The sequence below is a fragment of the Phoenix dactylifera genome, chromosome 9 (assembly GCF_051530095.1).
Source record: "Phoenix dactylifera cultivar Ajwa chromosome 9, Ajwa_hap1_PhDact_Kaust_v1.1, whole genome shotgun sequence".
In the NCBI taxonomy this organism is placed as follows: Eukaryota; Viridiplantae; Streptophyta; class Magnoliopsida; order Arecales; family Arecaceae; genus Phoenix; species Phoenix dactylifera.
Genome location: NC_143198.1, coordinates 28,583,123 through 28,600,327, shown reverse-complemented (window position 1 = coordinate 28,600,327; position 17,205 = coordinate 28,583,123). Strand labels below are relative to the sequence as shown.

The following is a 17,205-nucleotide window of genomic DNA, read 5'->3' as shown; positions in this document are numbered from 1 at the left end:
TTCTCTTTTCCTTCTACTCTCACAAATAAAAGGATAAGAACATCTGAAGAACCTAACCGCTCTTCTCCCCCACAAGGCTCACCATGGCTCTCTTCCTCTCCTCTCTCCTCCTCCTCGTCCTCCTCTTCCTCTTATCTCCTTCCTCTGCTTCTCCCACCAATTCCCTGAGTTTATCTCTAAGGAAGCAAGCCTCTATCTTGGTTGCCCTCAAGCAGTCTTTATACACCTCAGACCACTTACTCCAGAGCTGGAACATGTCAAGCCATGCAGCCCTTTGCTCATGGGCTTGTGTCCGATGCGACGACACCAAGCGTTTGGTAGTCGAGGTTAATATATCCAACTCGAACATCTCTGGTTTCATCTCCCCAGAAATAGCCCAGCTCGGGAGCCTTAGATACCTTTCAGTCGCCGGAAACAGTCTCTCGGGTGAGTTCCCACCTATCATCACTAAGCTCTCGGGCCTTCGACATCTCAACATCTCGGACAACCAGTTTAATGGTACCTTGGCGTGGAACTTCTCTACAATGGTGGAGCTCGAAGTGTTTGATGCTTACAACAACGACTTCTTCGGGTCTCTTCCTCTTGGCCTTTCAATGCTACCCAAGCTTCAACACCTGGACCTTGGCGGGAATTACTTCTCAGGAGCCATCCCGGCGAGCTATGGCGATTTCAAGGCGCTGAGCTATCTCTCGCTCGCCGGAAATAATCTGAGCGGGTCCATACCGGCCGAGCTTGGCAACCTCAGCAGTCTAAAGCAGCTCTACTTGGGTTACTACAACGAGTTTGATGGCGGCATCCCGGCCGAGCTCGGGAATTTGGCAAGCCTAGTCCATCTTGACCTATCAAGCTGCGGCTTGGAGGGCGAGATCCCACCCCAGTTGGGCAATCTAGAGAAGCTGGACACTCTCTTCCTGCATGCTAATCAGCTCGGTGGCACCATTCCTCCCCACTTAGGCAACTTGAGCAGTTTGAGATACCTCGACGTCTCGAACAATGCTCTCACCGGCGAGATCCCAAAAGAGTTCTCCAAGCTCCGGGAACTCGTCTTGCTGCATATGTTCTTTAACCGGTTTCATGGCGAGATTCCAGAGCTCATTGCTGAGCTGCCGAATCTGGAGGCCTTAATGCTCTGGCAGAACAACTTCACCGGGGCAATCCCGCCTGAGCTCGGGCGGAATGGCAAGCTCCGAGAGCTTGATCTGTCAACTAACAAGCTCACCGGATTAGTCCCAAAAGCTCTCTGCTTCGGTCGGAGGCTGGAGATACTAATCTTGCTCAACAACTTCCTCTTTGGTCCCTTACCAGATGATCTCGGAGAATGCTCGACACTCTCGAGGGTTCGAATGGGTCAGAACTACTTGAGCGGGTCCATTCCCCGGGGAATTCTCTACTTACCGGAGCTGTCGCTGATGGAATTGCAGAATAATTATCTCACTGGAGTAATAGCAGAGGAGCCAACAAGGAAGCCCGGGAAGCTAGGCCAGCTCAACCTCTCAAACAACAGGTTGTTCGGGCCTCTGCCGTCATCGATCGGAAACTTCTCTGCATTGGAGATTCTTCTTCTTGGAGGCAACCAGTTCACCGGGCCGATGCCGCCTCAGATAGGCCTACTGAAGCACCTGCTGAAGATGGATATGAGCAGGAACAACTTCTCTGGTAGAATTCCCCCTGAGATAGGTGATTGCCTCTTGCTCACATACTTGGATTTGAGCCAGAACCAGCTCACCGGACCGATCCCAGCTCAAGTCTCTCAAATTCGCATACTGAATTACCTCAATGTCTCATGGAACCACTTGAACCAGAGTATTCCGAAGGAGATCGGAGGCTTGAAGAGTCTAACTTCGGCCGACTTCTCGCACAATGATCTCTCCGGTAGAATACCGGAGACCGGGCAGTTCGCTTATTTCAATGCCTCATCTTTTCTTGCCAATCCTCAACTCTGTGGGTCCGTTTCAAATCCATGCAACTTCTCATCGATGTCGCAGTTCCAACCAGACCAACAGCATGGTGCCAAAACCCAACTCCCGGGAAAATTTAAGCTCCTCTTTGCACTAGGCCTCTTAACCTGTTCTATTGTTTTTGCCACGACAGTTGTCATGAAGACCCGGTCGATGATGAGGAGGAACTCGAAGTCATGGAAGCTCACAGCATTCCAAAAGTTAGAATTTGGGAGTGAAGACATCGTAGAATGCCTCAAAGAGAACTGCATTATTGGTAGAGGAGGAGCTGGAATTGTCTACAGAGGAACCATGCCGAATGGGGAGCAGGTTGCAGTGAAGCGGTTGCTGGGGATGAGCAAAGGGTCTTCGCATGATAATGGATTCTCTGCAGAGATACAGACTTTGGGTAAGATAAGACATCGGTATATCGTCCGGTTGCTCGCATTCTGTTCTAATAAGGAGACTAATTTGCTCGTCTATGAGTACATGCCGAATGGAAGCCTGGGAGAAGTACTTCATGGGAAGAGAGGAGGGTACCTCAATTGGCAAATTAGGCTGAGGATTGCAACTGAGGCAGCCAAGGGATTATGCTACCTGCACCATGATTGCTGTCCTCCCATACTTCACAGGGATGTCAAATCCAATAACATCTTATTGGATGAAGACTTTGAAGCTCATGTTGCGGACTTCGGCCTAGCCAAGTATCTGAGGGACACCGGAGTCTCCGAATGCATGTCAGCCATTGCTGGTTCTTATGGCTACATTGCTCCGGGTATGTGATCAAATTAAGCTTTGTTTAGAATTTAGCAGCTTGAGCTTAACCCAATTGATCTGAAACTTTTGATTAGTTTTAGTTATTTTGATGATAGATCTTCTCTAATATTTTACGTTCTGGTTTATAAGTAGAAAAGGAAGTGCAACTTGTGCTTCCATGATCCCAAGGAAGGAACTGTTTGCATATCTATATATCTAATAAATTATTCCTTGAAAAATATATCAAACTAGTTATATATTGGAAGCGATTCAGTGGACTCTCAAAACCATGAACGGTCCTCGTCTTTAGACCTACCATCTCTGATGCTCAGATATTCTCTGAGTTATTCTTTTGATGAAGAAGACATACTCAATAAAATACACTGGTAGATAGGGCTAAAGCAATGAGCTTTATCTGGTGCAGTCCTAAGAAGGAGAGCACTGAGGACCCATATCCTCAAAGAAAGAAAGCAGCATCCCTTCCTTTTGCTTTTCCCTCGTTCCACCATTTGGTGCCACCAACCTTCTCTCTCTCTCTCTCTCTCTCTCCCCCTCGAAACCCATGCCCAGTTTGCTTTCAACACAATAGCATCACCTTTTTGACCCAAAACCATCATTCAGTCAATAACAAACCCCAGATTCCATAGTGTCTCATAGGAATCCTGATTGGGATCCATGCTTTATATTTTCTCCAATTCCTAGAAGGAAAAAGCACATAAATAACAGGATAAAGCATTGGTGACGCCTCATTTGCTCTTTCTTCCCATACAAATGCTCCATTTGCCCTGTGTGCCATATGCTGATGGGCTTCTTATTTGGAAAAAAATTCTCACTTCCAACCTGCATGCCATGACATGGATCCGAAGGTTATCTTACATACAAAATTTCGATTTTTCCCTTCATAAAAGAAATAATGAGAGCTTTTTAATGATATCCACCAATCTCAATCTTCAAATATGGCCATAAGAATGCTTAATTATCCCCTTTTTCTTATTTACTTGCAGAGTATGCATACACTCTGAGGGTTGATGAGAAGAGCGATGTTTACAGCTTCGGAGTTGTTCTCTTAGAGCTGATCACCGGTAGGAAACCAGTGGGGGACTTTGGAGAGGAAGGACTAGACATTGTCCAGTGGGCAAGGATGAACACAAATTGGAGCAAAGAAGGGGTGGTGAAGATTTTAGACCCAAGGCTGATCAATGTTCCATTGGAAGAGGCCATGCAGGTGTTCTTCGTGGGGATGCTCTGCGTCCAAGAGCAGAGCGTCGAGCGGCCCACCATGAGAGAGGTTGTTCAGATGCTTGAACAGACGAAGCACTCATACAGGATCCGGACACGCTGATCTTCTTCCACGCCTTAAAATCGCTGCAGTTTAATTTGCAGAGAGCTTTTCTGCTGGTGCATGGTGGGTGTTATAATGGGGAGGAATCCTCTGGCTGATGGGGGTGTCGTTTATCAAATTATATGTACTAGTGCATGTGATGGGTCCAGTATGTGCATACTTTGTCCTGCTAATTTTATATGAAACTTGTTAGATGTCCTTATTGTTGGCCAGTTTGGCAGCAGCTGTCTCAGATTCCATGTAGACATATATTTAGTTCCATATCAGTTATTCATTAAAAGATTTTGGGTACTTATACAGAACTAAGAAATTCAAAAAATGAAGTCCTAAGTTGTTATAAATGATATTAGAGGAGATCCGCCCATAGCCTATATGGACTAGAGAATACTATAGCACGGGCTCTATGAGACTAACAACGGACCGATTGTGATGCTTGTGATTAGATTTAAATAGATTTGGATTCTTAGTTGAGGTTTCAAACTTTTGCCCCGTTATTATCTTTATTTTTTTGACGGAAGGTACTGAACCAATTATGTGGTCCAGAGTGGAGACAACCTTATAGCTGCGTGACAAGGTTCCGTGGTAGTCCTTATGGTCCTAATCCGTGCTGTAGTTGGCGATGATGCAGCCAGACACAGAGGACCCTTGTATCTGTAATAAGATGCAGAAGTTGGCAGGGATAGGCCCCGCCTTATGTGCATTATTGTTGGTGGAACTAGTTTACTTGTGACCAACGTAGCAACATCATGCCACCGTCCTCCATGAGTCACAGCGAAGTGTCTCATGCATGCTACCGACCTTCATGAGTCGCAGCGAAGTGTCAATGGAGGGAGTAACTCTCCCCAGTTTTTATTGAAAGAAAAGAATTATTTACAAGAAGTAGGGCGGTAATTACGCTGAGAAGAAACTTATCTAAAAGAACAGTCGTGGGAACAGAGGTTTTGGCATTGCAAAGATAGCTCCACAAGAAAAAAAATAAAAAAAACTATTTTCTTTTCAACAAGATCCTTGAGTTTCTATCGTGCCAGATGTTCCACATGAGTGCCATGAGCAATTGATCCCAGCCTTTTTTCTTAGACGGACCTGAATTTTTCTTCTCCTCCATGTGGACCAAAGAGATGTTAACTTTCTTGGGCAAACCACGGAGATTCGAGCATGATAAAAGAGGAGACCACAATGCTTGGACAAATAGACAGTGAATGAAAAAGGACCAGAAAGGGATGCTTATGGGTATCCGGAAAGAGAATAGTGGTTGCCCAGCAAACAGAAGGGATGCTTATGGGTATCAAAAGATTCTAAATGGAGGCAAAACTGGTGGATATTCATGGGTCTTAGCAGCTATTGGAGTGCATTTCACAGGAGTCCGTAGCATGATATTGCCTTTTTGATTGTGTGCCTGAATCTTGCTAGAATAATGTTCAGTGGACTTTGAAGTTGCATTCCATCTAAAATGTTGCTCGTAGCTTTTTAACTGGCCAGCACCTAAGAAAGTCTGTGGCATGGCAAGTAGAGTCCTTTGGGTCCATGATGAGAAGAGAGGCATGAAATCCTATGAAGAATGATGATCATGCCACTCAGCAAGCATTTTGGCTATTATTAGAGGACTGATACAATGCCTCGGAAGAGGATATAGAATTGATTTTGATAGAGGTTGGCCAGCTTGTTCCGTATTACTGCTACGCTCTGTAGACATGCAACACTGCAGCATGATCCAAGAAGTGACACTGAATTTTTTATATCTTCATTACTATAAAGAAAATTTCATCATACGATACAATCGACTGACTCCACCACGCAGGATCCGAAGGAGGATACTGAAAATCTAAGTAGAGATCGCTTGTATCTACCATGCCACCATCATGCCATTGTGCAGTCCCTTTCACTCCCAACAGAAGCAACAGCGTGGTAAAAACCAACAAAGAAAGGGCAAAAAACACTTTTCTTCCCCTGTTTTGCTTACCAAATGATGGAAAAATAATCCAGCCAGTCTGCTTGTACGAGTTAGGCCAAAATTTATGGAACGGAAGAGCAGCTGACAGAGAAGACGACAAGTTCCTTTCATTAAGCTTTTTTGACCTCATTTGATGAACGTTGGGCTCGGTCGCTCTCGGTGTCTCTAGTTTGACAGACAATGTGAGCAGATAAGATCTGAGTTGCCTTCGAAATTATTACATCGCTGAAACTGATAACAAGAGAAAGGAAGATAAAAATGAAAGACGGAATAAGAGAAATGGAAAGATTTGCTTATGTCTTGTTCTTTGTATTTGCTTACATTTCACATTGTACATACCTTGCTGTTAGGCGTGCCTGATTGCTTCATAAAGCTTTTATGATGGTGGAGCTTAGAAGCTTCTCACATTTGAAAGTTTTAAAAAGTAACACCATAACTGAGGGGAGCATAAAAGAGGAGTTTCTAACTAGTGGTATTAAAGAACTATTCATATCAGGCTTGTAGCCCAGGATGTCATGTCATGTCTTGAGTTGTGCTGCAGCCTTCAGGGCTAAGGTGGAGAGATCAAACTAGCAGAAAAGGTTCAAGTTGATGAAGAGTTATAGAAGATAAATGCATTTCTAATCAATAAAAAGATTGTAGATGCTTTTTTTGAGTGAGGACTTTTAGATGCTTTTCCTTTTTCATTTTTTTTTGAATATATATTGACAATTCCTGAGGAAAGCGCTCTTCTATTTATTTATTTTTGCTCCCTAGCTGAGGACTTCATAGCTAAACAAGGCCATAACCATAACAAAGAACCTCGGTGCAATATATTGTGTATGGAATTGCTTTGGTTTCTTTCCTGGTAGATGAGTGATTATAGTTCAAATTCATTCAAATCTAATCACAAATACCACGATCGGCCCATAGTTAACCCCAATGGATCCGTGCTGCAGTGTCCCCTAGTCCACATAAGTTATGGGTCGGATCTGCTCTGATATCATTTGTAACATCTCAGGATCTCACTCAAAATGGCTAGGTAGAATATATTATTTGGGTTTTCTTGATCCTGTATAAGTATCCAAAATCTATCTAGCAAATAATCGATGTGGGACTAAATACGCGTCCGTATGGGTCTTCACAACTTATTTTTACATTTGTTGGAATAGTGATGGAGCCTTTCTTGTATCACAAAAACAAAAATAAAGAAATCAAGCCTTCATGGATTTGCAGGCAAAATAACAAGGCGTACCTAACTCTTGGGTTCTCCTATGTCTCGGATCGACGTGGTATCCATCGATACCATATCGATCCAAACCGTAAGGTACTTTTTTTTTTTTTATCTGGGTTTATTATTTTTTTAAAATACCTATGCTAATAAAGAATTCTAAACAACAACGAAGACGACAACAACTAAAGGACGTTTGAGCCCGTTGTTCTCGGTCAATCTATGTCTTTTAGCGGTATATTTATCTAGGTACCGGCTGCATGATACCTTATTCAATTTTCTGACACAGCCACGCTAAATCTGTTGTCGGAATTCTAAATCGAGGGTCATTATGGTCGAACAATGATGCCAATTGCCAACTGCGGCAAATGAAACGAGGCTAGCCCTTCGTTCCCACTCCTTCCGTCTTTTACCCCGCATCTTTTTTTACCCTTGGCGGTTTTTTACCCGCGTCTGGAAATTTGACCTCGTCAACGGAACTCATACGTGTTAGGCAACGAGCTTGTGTGTTGTTTTTTTTTTTCTTTTGCGCGTCTTGGGATCCGGTACCGGATCCGGTTTCAGTTCCGGTGATCCTGCGGGGCTGTTTACCGTAGCGATGTCAGGCGATTGAGGACAAATCGGGAAAGCGCCGGTCGGTCCCGCTGTCGTTGGCGACGTGATAGGTCGGGTGCGTGGAACGACGCCGGACTTATCTGAGCCTGTTGGTCCGGTCGGAGCTGTCGGCTTGGTGGGGATGGAAGAGGGCTGGGAGCGGGGACAGAACTGCGTCGTGGCCGAGGAAGAGATTTCTGAGCTGGTCCAAAGGGACTGGGAGAACTAAAATGGTTTTTGTTTCCAGGACCAGCTGGTCCTCTGGTCGTTGAATTGCATGCGTCCTCTGCACTGGTGGTCTCCCGAGACATATTATTCCAGTTCTCGTGCTGAACGTGACCAAGATTGTTAAATTAAAAAAAAAAAAAAAATAGTTTTTTATTTCATCATATTCGGTATATCTACGGAGTTATACATATTCGTGTATAAATTTTAATATGATTTTTTTCAAGAATATCCTGCTAAAAATTCAAATTTGTGTGGATATCCTCTTCGAATTGATATTTATTTCCGTATCCTCATAAAATATTGTTTTTTTTGTACAAATGACCCTAATATAATGGTTCTTCTAACACCGTTAATAAAAATCATATTTATTTTAATTAAAAATAAAATATAATTTTGAAATTACTTTTTTGTCTTCCATCACGATCGTCTTATAAATATTTTTTTTTTTTCACATCTATCTATTAAGGATATTTTAGCCATTTTAATTTGAAACCGTTAATTTTTTAACGGCGTCAGTTGGCGTGGGTACATATGCAAAAATGAGGATAAAAAAAATGTATAATAGCAAAACAAGTATTTTACGAGGGTATACATGCAAATATCAATTTTGGAAGGGTATTTATGCAAAATTCGATATTTATGAGGGTATTCATGCAAAAAAATATATATTATGGGTATTACAAATTGTTATGTGATCCCTAAAATCACTCTAATAAAATCATGTTAACAAAAAAAATAACATAAGTTGATACATGATCATGCTAATGAAAAAATATTATGAGTAATGTAGGTTGTTATACGATATCTAAAATTATAGGATCATCCCTCCTCAAACTCAAGATGGAACTATAAATACCAACTTGAGTTTGAAAATTAGATCACAAATATACTCAGAAATTGACATACTAGATCAAGAGTTGAAGTAGCAATTTAGAAGCTGACGTTATAAACTAGGAGCTAACACATCATCATAGATGCTAGCATGGTGGTAGATTAAGAGCTGATGTAGCAGTATAAAGCCTAATATGACAAAACATGAGCTGTTATAACAGCTTAGAAACTGATTTGGCAGATTAGGAGTTAACATAATAACTTAGAAGCCAATATGATAGACTAATATGTTAAGCTGATTTGGCAGATTAGGAATTGAATTTTTTTTAAGTGTATACACTCTTAAATATGCGTAATTGCATGAATATCCTTGCAAAGTTGCTATTTTTATGTATATTCTTATAAAGTTTTCTTTTTGCGCGTCTACTTGTAAGAGTATTCAAGTTATTTTAAATTTAAATTGTTTATTTTTAACGACGTTAGATTGTATGAGTACATATATAAAAAAGAAAGAAAACAAAGTGTATACATGTAAATAGCAATTTATGAGGGTATTTACATAATTTTGTATATTTAGAGGGTATACATGTAAAAAATCTATTTAATTATAAATATATTGGGTATAACTTGTGAGTGTTTTTCAACTCAAATTTGACCCGGCTCAAACCTGACTCCACCGATCACCACCCCTGATTTCCCCTCCTCTTAGTTTTTGTGCCAACTAATTCAACCTATTGGATGTTGATTTGATAGCTCATGTTCCCTTAACTTGTTAAGTTGTATATTTAATTAACTGGCCTAAATGTCTTGACCTGATAGCTTGCGAGGCTCCACCATGAATCCAACCTAAGTCATACTTGCCAATAGGTCGGGTGTCCCGATTGAATCGAATTAGGTAAATCAATCCAAGACAAAATTGTTATGACCAATTAACAGTTAAGCCATTCTGGATAGTTCCGTCTTTCTATTGTCTTGAAGATGAAGATCCCCTCCAAAAAAAAGAGGCTTCCAATTTTTGCATCAATATGGGTTTTCTTGCAATGGTTTTCTCGATCGTGTCAGTTCTTAGTCCTTACCTGTATTTTTAGGGCATATGCGTGTTCTCTTTCTTGGGGTTTGGAAACCACTCCACTATAGACCTATTTCAAGGAGAAATTATTGCATAGTTGCGCACGCAGCCAATCACAACTGCCTGTTTCTATAGTAATGCATCGAGATTCATGCTTGATGAATAAGGTTCATAGAAACAACGGCCTGTGTTAAGCTACGTGCATGACCATGTGATGTAGTGCATGCAGTGTAGACAATAAAATTTTCTATTTCTAAGCTTTATTTGAAAGCTTACCATTTAAAAAATATTTCTTTTAAGGCTTCCGTGGTTTTTTTGTTCTAAAGGTGAATGGATGATTTTTCACTTGTTTCAAATTGTGATATCAAAGAGACTTGTGATATTCGGAACTTTTTATTTTTCTACCTCACCCCATAGTCATAGTTGTGGATATATTTGATGCTTTCAAAAGCATTTCCTTTTATTATAACATTTTTTATATATAAAGAAATTTTTAGTAGTTTCTAAGTATTAAGAAAATGTTGAATATTGTCCCGTTGGCGCGACCCTTTGTTGTTATAATTTTGCAATTTATCAAGAAATGCACCATCCTTTGCTTCAAATCACTATTTTTTTCTCAAAAAAATTAAAAAGAAGTTGATATTGCATAAATTACTTTAGAAAGTCCAAAAATATAAAACTTCAACTATCCCAATATGTCTTTCTTATGTATGTCTTTCTTAGGACATCAGTGACTGCCCTGAATGTTCAAATTAATAGTTTATATCCTATGAAGCACTTGATTCTCGAAACAGTATTTATATTTTTTGAATTATGTCCTTCAAGGACACAACTCTTAGTTGCTTGTTCCTCTGAGCTTTACTTGACTGTTCTTTGCTTAACCACTGATATTATTGAAGGATTCGTATCAAGATTTTTTTTTTGTTCTCATCTTTGTGCTTTTCCACCAAGCATTTTCCAATCTTCTCTACCTGTGGAGCGCGGGTCCAGGGGGAAGACCTAAAAATGTAAATTCTTGCATCTCATGTGTTGTTTATTCTCCCTTTTGCTATGCCTCTAACTTAAACATCGGAGGATCTCTCGATAGATCAAATCCAGCTATGGTCAGACTTCTACTCCAAGCAGACCGTCCTGAGCTACACTTGTTCGCAGCTCCATCGGTCAGACTTTGGGCAGCAACATATATCATATCAAATATCCACTACAACAATAAAGGGTTTTGGCGACTCTATATTGCCGACGCTACAAAAAAGCGTCGGCAAATTTTTTTCTTGCAACGGTAACTGCCGACGCTTGTGAAAAGCGTTGGTAAAAAAAATGGCAAATCAGTTTAGATAATTGCAATTGATCACCCTTTCAGCATGTACAACTTGATTTGTAGTATCAGAAAATATCATTGCTGCTGCCGTATCCATCAAATGGCCAAGTTAAATTATTGGTAGAGGATGATTTCTGTACATCCTTTTTTTTTGCTTGTTCAGAATAATTTAAATCTTGTTCTCTACATAGAAAGTCATCAGAAGGACTCTTTCATTACCTTTTGATTTTCTCAAAGTACGTTGAAGATGACTCTCCAAACAGGTATTTTCAGTTCAGTAGGCAGATCTTAGAAAGCCTAGGCTTTGGCTCTTCCACCAAAAGAAAAAGAAGAAAATGTCACATCTCTAACATTGTGTGGGATGCTGTGATGAAGCTGAAGACACCAAGGCAGTATATTTGAGACAACAGATATCCTGATGCTTGTTTATGAGTATCTTGTATTACTTCGTGCTTCTATATAGAACCAATTGTTAGTAGAAAGATAATGCATCCAATTGTTTGTTATCTTTTTAAAATCACGATTTTTTTTTTAAAAAAAATAATATTCTAACGACGCTTTAAAGCGTCGTTAAAATCACGAAATTTTTTTTAAAAAAATAATATTCTAACGACGCTTTAAAGCGTCGTTAAAATCACGAAATTTTTTTTTAAAAAAAATAATATTCTAACGACGCTTTAAAGTGTCGTTAAAATCACAATTTAACGACGCTTTAAAGCGTCGCTAAAAAGCGTCGCTAATTTCCGACGCTTTTGAAAGCGTCGGAAAATATTTTTCCCACTGTAGCATAGGCGACGCTTTACCGACGCTTAGGAAAGCGTCGGGATGGTTTTTACCGACGCTTAAAAGCGTCGCTAAAGGCCAAAAAAAGCGTCGCTAATGCCCACTTTTCTTGTAGTGATCCTTTAAAAAATTCTCTTTTGCTCACAAACTTACAAATTCATATATACCTTTGTAAATTAGTTTTTTTTTTAATGTAAATTATGCCCTCTAGTTTAGTAAGCATACAGAAATACGATACTTTAGTTCCAAAACATTTAAATTATTTTTTCAATCTTGCATGATGTTTACATATATAAATATTGACTACAAAGTGGAGTGTTTTGATAACTTTGCAGACAGGATTATCTTCTATTTGACCTCACGAGATTGTAATTAACCTGATGTTGTTAGACAACGAACTCCCTGGTCCGCTGCTGTCCGGATACGAATCATTTCATGCTGAGGTTTATGTTGGTTCGCATCAGGAGATGTAGTTGCAGGCTTTCAACTATGTGGTGCATGCCATTATTTTCATTTTTTTAAAATATGAGAAAGATTATGATTGCCTTTAATTTTCAAAAGCACAAGGTTCGAACCAAATTCTGCTGCTGCGCCGCAGAACGGAAGAAGAAACCAGTGGGCGAATATTTTGGACGAGTGCCAACAACCTGGATGCCTCAAACATCGGAGAATAGGCCTCTCTCAAATATCCTGTGATCTTTCTGAAGAATGTGGGCGAAGACAAAATTTGAATCCGAGTTTCCAATATAACATGAAGAAGTTCAATTACTTGATTTCTATAAACTATTTCTTTGGATACCATTTTTTCAGTAATGAAATCAAATCAATTAGCTGTATTAACCTCTATAATAAGATTTGCAAAACATATCTTTAGTCACAGTAACTGTTAATTTGGCAAGCATGCAGGCAGACAAAATTCATCCATCAAACACCTTTTTGAATTAATCAATCAACCAATATATGATTCTGTTCCCCTCGGTAGCGCTTTAGAAATTAATTCCTACACTTGAGAAATTTAAAGGGTCAAAAATGATCTATAATTAGTGTTAGAAGGGATTCGCACTCATTTCCTCTAATTGCGTACATGCATCGAAATGGTCCAAACGTATCTTGCATGTCTCAATTTATTAGCTGCCATGCTGTTTTTGTTTAATGCTTTACGTTGAAGTTGTGGGAGAAAATGCTACAATGAGCCCTGCTATCTACTGATGACTCCGACTGCAGTACATGTGCACTAGTCATGAGTTGATTTCGATTTATGTCAAGCTTCCACTCATGCCTGAATACCATCAAAAATTATGCTAATTAAACAGTGGCATTTGTGATCTACGAGGAAATTAACAGACATACCTCACTCTTTTCCATCCCTAGCTAGTTTCGATCGAGCCTAGCACTTCTCCATTAAACGCAAAACTGCTCAAGAGATTGGCAACGAAACAACGGACCGCTGATATTTTATGTGAATACCATGGAAGAATGAGCAACACTAACCCTTGAGTGGGAGTGCAATACTGTGCCTCAACAATCTCTCAGAATTAAACCAACTTGCACCTGTTGTTAGTGTACTATTGGAAGATGGCCAACTAGCAATGAATAGAATGACCGATGGCATGATTCAATACTAGAAAAAACTATCAAATGCCAAGATCAAAGCAGCATGAGTACATGGCACACACGCATCTTTCATTCTATAAGGTGTTTGTCTATTGTCTGCACTAAATTGGCATTCATGCATCTTTACTAATGATAAACTCTGAAATCAACTCACCCAATCCTTTTGAGCAGCCACTACTATTCTTGTAAATCTTAAACCAAACAAAACCACCCTCTTTATCCAGCCACTCAAGGGTTACACTCCTCATCACCACTACTGGCGGCGCCCGAGCTCTGCATCTCCTTCTTCCCTTCCACGGGTACCACCACCTCCTCCTTCTCCCTCTCCTTCTCCTTCTTCTTCTTCTTATACTCCCCATATAGATAAGAAAAGAACCCCTACAAAAATAATGCCAGCGCCACCGCCTTCTGCCCGCCAAACACGTCGCCGAATGCTACCACGCCGCCGACAATGTTCACCGCCGGCAGCGCCGTCATGCAGATCCCGCTATTGAGCGACGACGTCAAGAACACCATGCCGGCAGTCCCCATGAAGCGCATCTGCCAGCTCACCACCGTCGCCACGATCGTCGCCCAATACCCGGCCTTCCCCAAATCCCACCCCTCGTCCACCTTCCACCCACCGTCCGCCGCCATCCCCACCGCCGCCAGCGCCGTCGCCGCCACCTCCATCACCAGCCGGTACCCATCCACCTTTCTGTACACCAATTCCATGAACGGGAGATAGATGGCGAAGAGGCAGGCAGCGCCGAGGGTGGCGGGGAATCCGAGGAAGAAGCTGGCTCGGGAGACGCCTGGGAACCGGCCGGAGTCGAAGCCGATGGCGAGGAGGACGGTGGCGAGCGTAAGAAGAACGACGCAGCTGAGATTCGAGAAGGTCAGAGGTTGTCGAACGAGAAGAGCGGAGAGCACAAGAACGAAGGCGAGCTGGGACGAGAGAATAAGAGAAGATGTAGACACCGGGAGGTAGGATACGCCCCAGGATATGAGGAGGTTGTTGACACCCAAAAGCAGGCCAACAAAGAGACAGAGAGCGAAAAAGCGAGGAGTGAAGCGAAAGAAGGGAGAAGAAGAAGCAGAGGGAGCGAGATAGATAGGGACGAGAAGGAGAGTGAAGCCGGCCGACTGGACCAGGGTGGCGACCCACCGGTTCGAACCGCCATGGGCGAAGGAGAACCGGGAGAGGATCTTGGGTGGAGGCGATGGTGCTGACGAAGAGAGCCACATTGTTGACCGCCGGGAGAACGTAGAACGACCGCCGGTTTGGTGCCTCTCGGAGCATCCTACTCGCTCGGGTTTGATCTCCTCCTCCTCTCCCTCCCTCTTCGAGTTGGACGGCGGTGGTGACCACGAGGAGAGTGGAAGGAGCGATGGGAGAAGAGAAGCATTTCTACGTGGCCGATCGAGGTTTCGATGATGTTGTTCCTCAGGAACGTTTTATTTGTCGTGCATGGGCCAACCGATTCGAAGACGCGTGTATAAATTCTTTTGTCTTTTTATTTCCTGTTGGTTTTGGGTGCTGCCAAAGCGATGTGAGGATGAGGGATATTGGAACATGACCCCGTGATAAACGATTGGAAGGGCGCGCGCATGCATGCTTACGCCTCTTGAGGTGGTAGCTACCCAGTGCGAGTCCAGCACACTGGAAAACGAAGGGGCTTTAATGTTGAATAATTAGGTGACGTATTTATAGTAAGTGGCATCAGTTGTGGATCCAGAACAAAGGAAAACAGAGGCACCTGAACGTTAAATTGTTAACGCTAGGTGATGCATTTATGGTATGTGGCATCCAGTGAATTTAATGAGATGGGGTGGGGGGGATTCGCACCAAACATCTCCCAATAGGGTGGTGGAGATAAGAGGCATTGGCAGGCGTGAAGATAAAAGGTAAAAGGTAGTTATAGAGTTAATGAAGACCAGGGCAGGCGTGAAGAACGCCTGGGATGGAAAGAGAGGGAGGGAGAGCGAGAAAAGAGAGAAGTGATCAATATGGAGGTGTTTTTTTTTTTTTTTTTGGTACATCAGTGTCACCCAAAAAGTAGAAAGTAAATTAGATCCAAAAAAAAAGGGGCAGAGGCCCGATCTTTTTAGATAAAATCACCGAAGTAATGAGTCACATAAGATACCGCCTAGTGACTATTGGCCTTTTTATAAACATGAGTTGCCCAGTAGAAGATGCAATCAACTAAAAGATGGCGAATATTGTCGAGCATGATTTGGAGGTGGTGTTGTTAAGAGAGAGGGGTGGCCAAGTGGCAAGGCTAGATTTAATGAATGGAGCACGTGCCCTTCCAATGCGCGTTGGCCTTAGGTGTCTTCTGCAAGTCTAGCTTCCTTTCCTTTCACATGGTCAAAGGTGTCATGAAAGGAAGCACGCCTCATTCTCCTAAGGCCGATTGCGGTTGGGTAATTAGATTAACTTTGGGGTAATCACAGGCTGGGTCTTGATACAACTTCGGTGAGGCTCGAGACAAAAAGGGCTTCACTTGTCCAATTTTCCATATGATCGAGACCATGCTCGAACAAGGTGACTGTGTTAGAATAATTTCAAAATATGGGCTTACACTGATTGCGTATTTTTGTTTTATAAAACTGGTTAGACGTATGGCTCAGAATGGTACTATGGTTAGGCCCAATATGATGTGTGATCATTTTGTTTTATGGGCTTTGGTGCACCTTGGATGTATAGGATTGAGTCCTATTTATTGTGGTACTTTTGGTATGTAGGCCAGGAAACCCAATTAGGGTTTTGGAGCCTTTAATGGGAAGGCTCCTCTATGTTTCCTATATATAGGCTAAGTCCCCCTCTCCTCTCCATATGGTTGATAGTTTGCCCCATTGACGGTTATCTTTTGTGAGGAGCAAGGAAGGGAAGATCCAACCGCTATTATTCCAGGTGATTGAAGATCGTATTCAATATGTCTTCCGCAGGTATATCTCTCAAACTTGAATACGGTAATTATGTGATTCTAAATCTTAGCATTTTATAATTTATGACTAACAATTGGTATCAGAGCATCCATACTAGGATTAGAATCCTTCATACACAGTTAGCATGTTATTATTTATGACTATCAGACTGGGCTTTTGTAAGCGGCACAATCCCATGACAACACTATTCATCGGTGCATTTGGATGTAGTCATGCACCAAAATCGATGCATTCGATTTTGTACCGACCACTTAACGGATCGGCCAACATCTGATAGGTAAAATTTAGGGAGGCTTGAAAACGGGTTGGATATTTTTTTGACTACATTCATTTTCATTTCGTGTTCTGATCGAATTCGAATAGAAATGCTTGTATCCGTACAGAGATTCAAATATAGATTTAAGTATTTTAACCAAAATCCAAAACTAGCAACAAAAAAAAAGAGTAATCTAAAAATTACCAATATCAGAATTTAGGTAGGGTGTTCGATTATATCTATTTCCATATCAAGTTTTGATCGAATCTAAATAGAAATCATTGCATTGGATTGGATCTGGATATCGATCCAAACATATGCTCATGAATTTTACTGGATATTGGATCGGGATAACTAATTTTAAGGCTTTCTCTGAATACAGATG

General features: G+C 41.5%; 1 protein-coding gene and 1 pseudogene across 2 annotated transcripts; one reads left to right on the top strand and one right to left on the bottom strand.

The window, feature by feature from the left end:
• Positions 1-83: 83 nt before the first annotated feature.
• On the top strand, positions 84-4,255 carry LOC103709512 (uncharacterized). Of its 2 annotated transcripts, XM_026805587.4 has the most exons (3): positions 84-2,007; positions 2,092-2,712; positions 3,698-4,255. In XM_026805587.4, exons 1-3 carry the CDS (start codon positions 84-86, stop codon positions 4,033-4,035), a joined length of 2,883 nt encoding a protein of 960 aa, XP_026661388.4. In that variant the 3' UTR covers positions 4,036-4,255. The 2 variants fall into 2 exon arrangements, with proteins under 2 accessions (XP_026661388.4, XP_026661387.4); XM_026805586.4 differs by having other exon boundaries at positions 84-2,712.
• A 9,099-nt stretch (positions 4,256-13,354) lies between these two features.
• On the bottom strand, positions 13,355-14,905 carry LOC103709540 (putative purine permease 4; annotated as a pseudogene).
• Between the last annotated feature and the right edge of the window lie 2,300 nt (positions 14,906-17,205).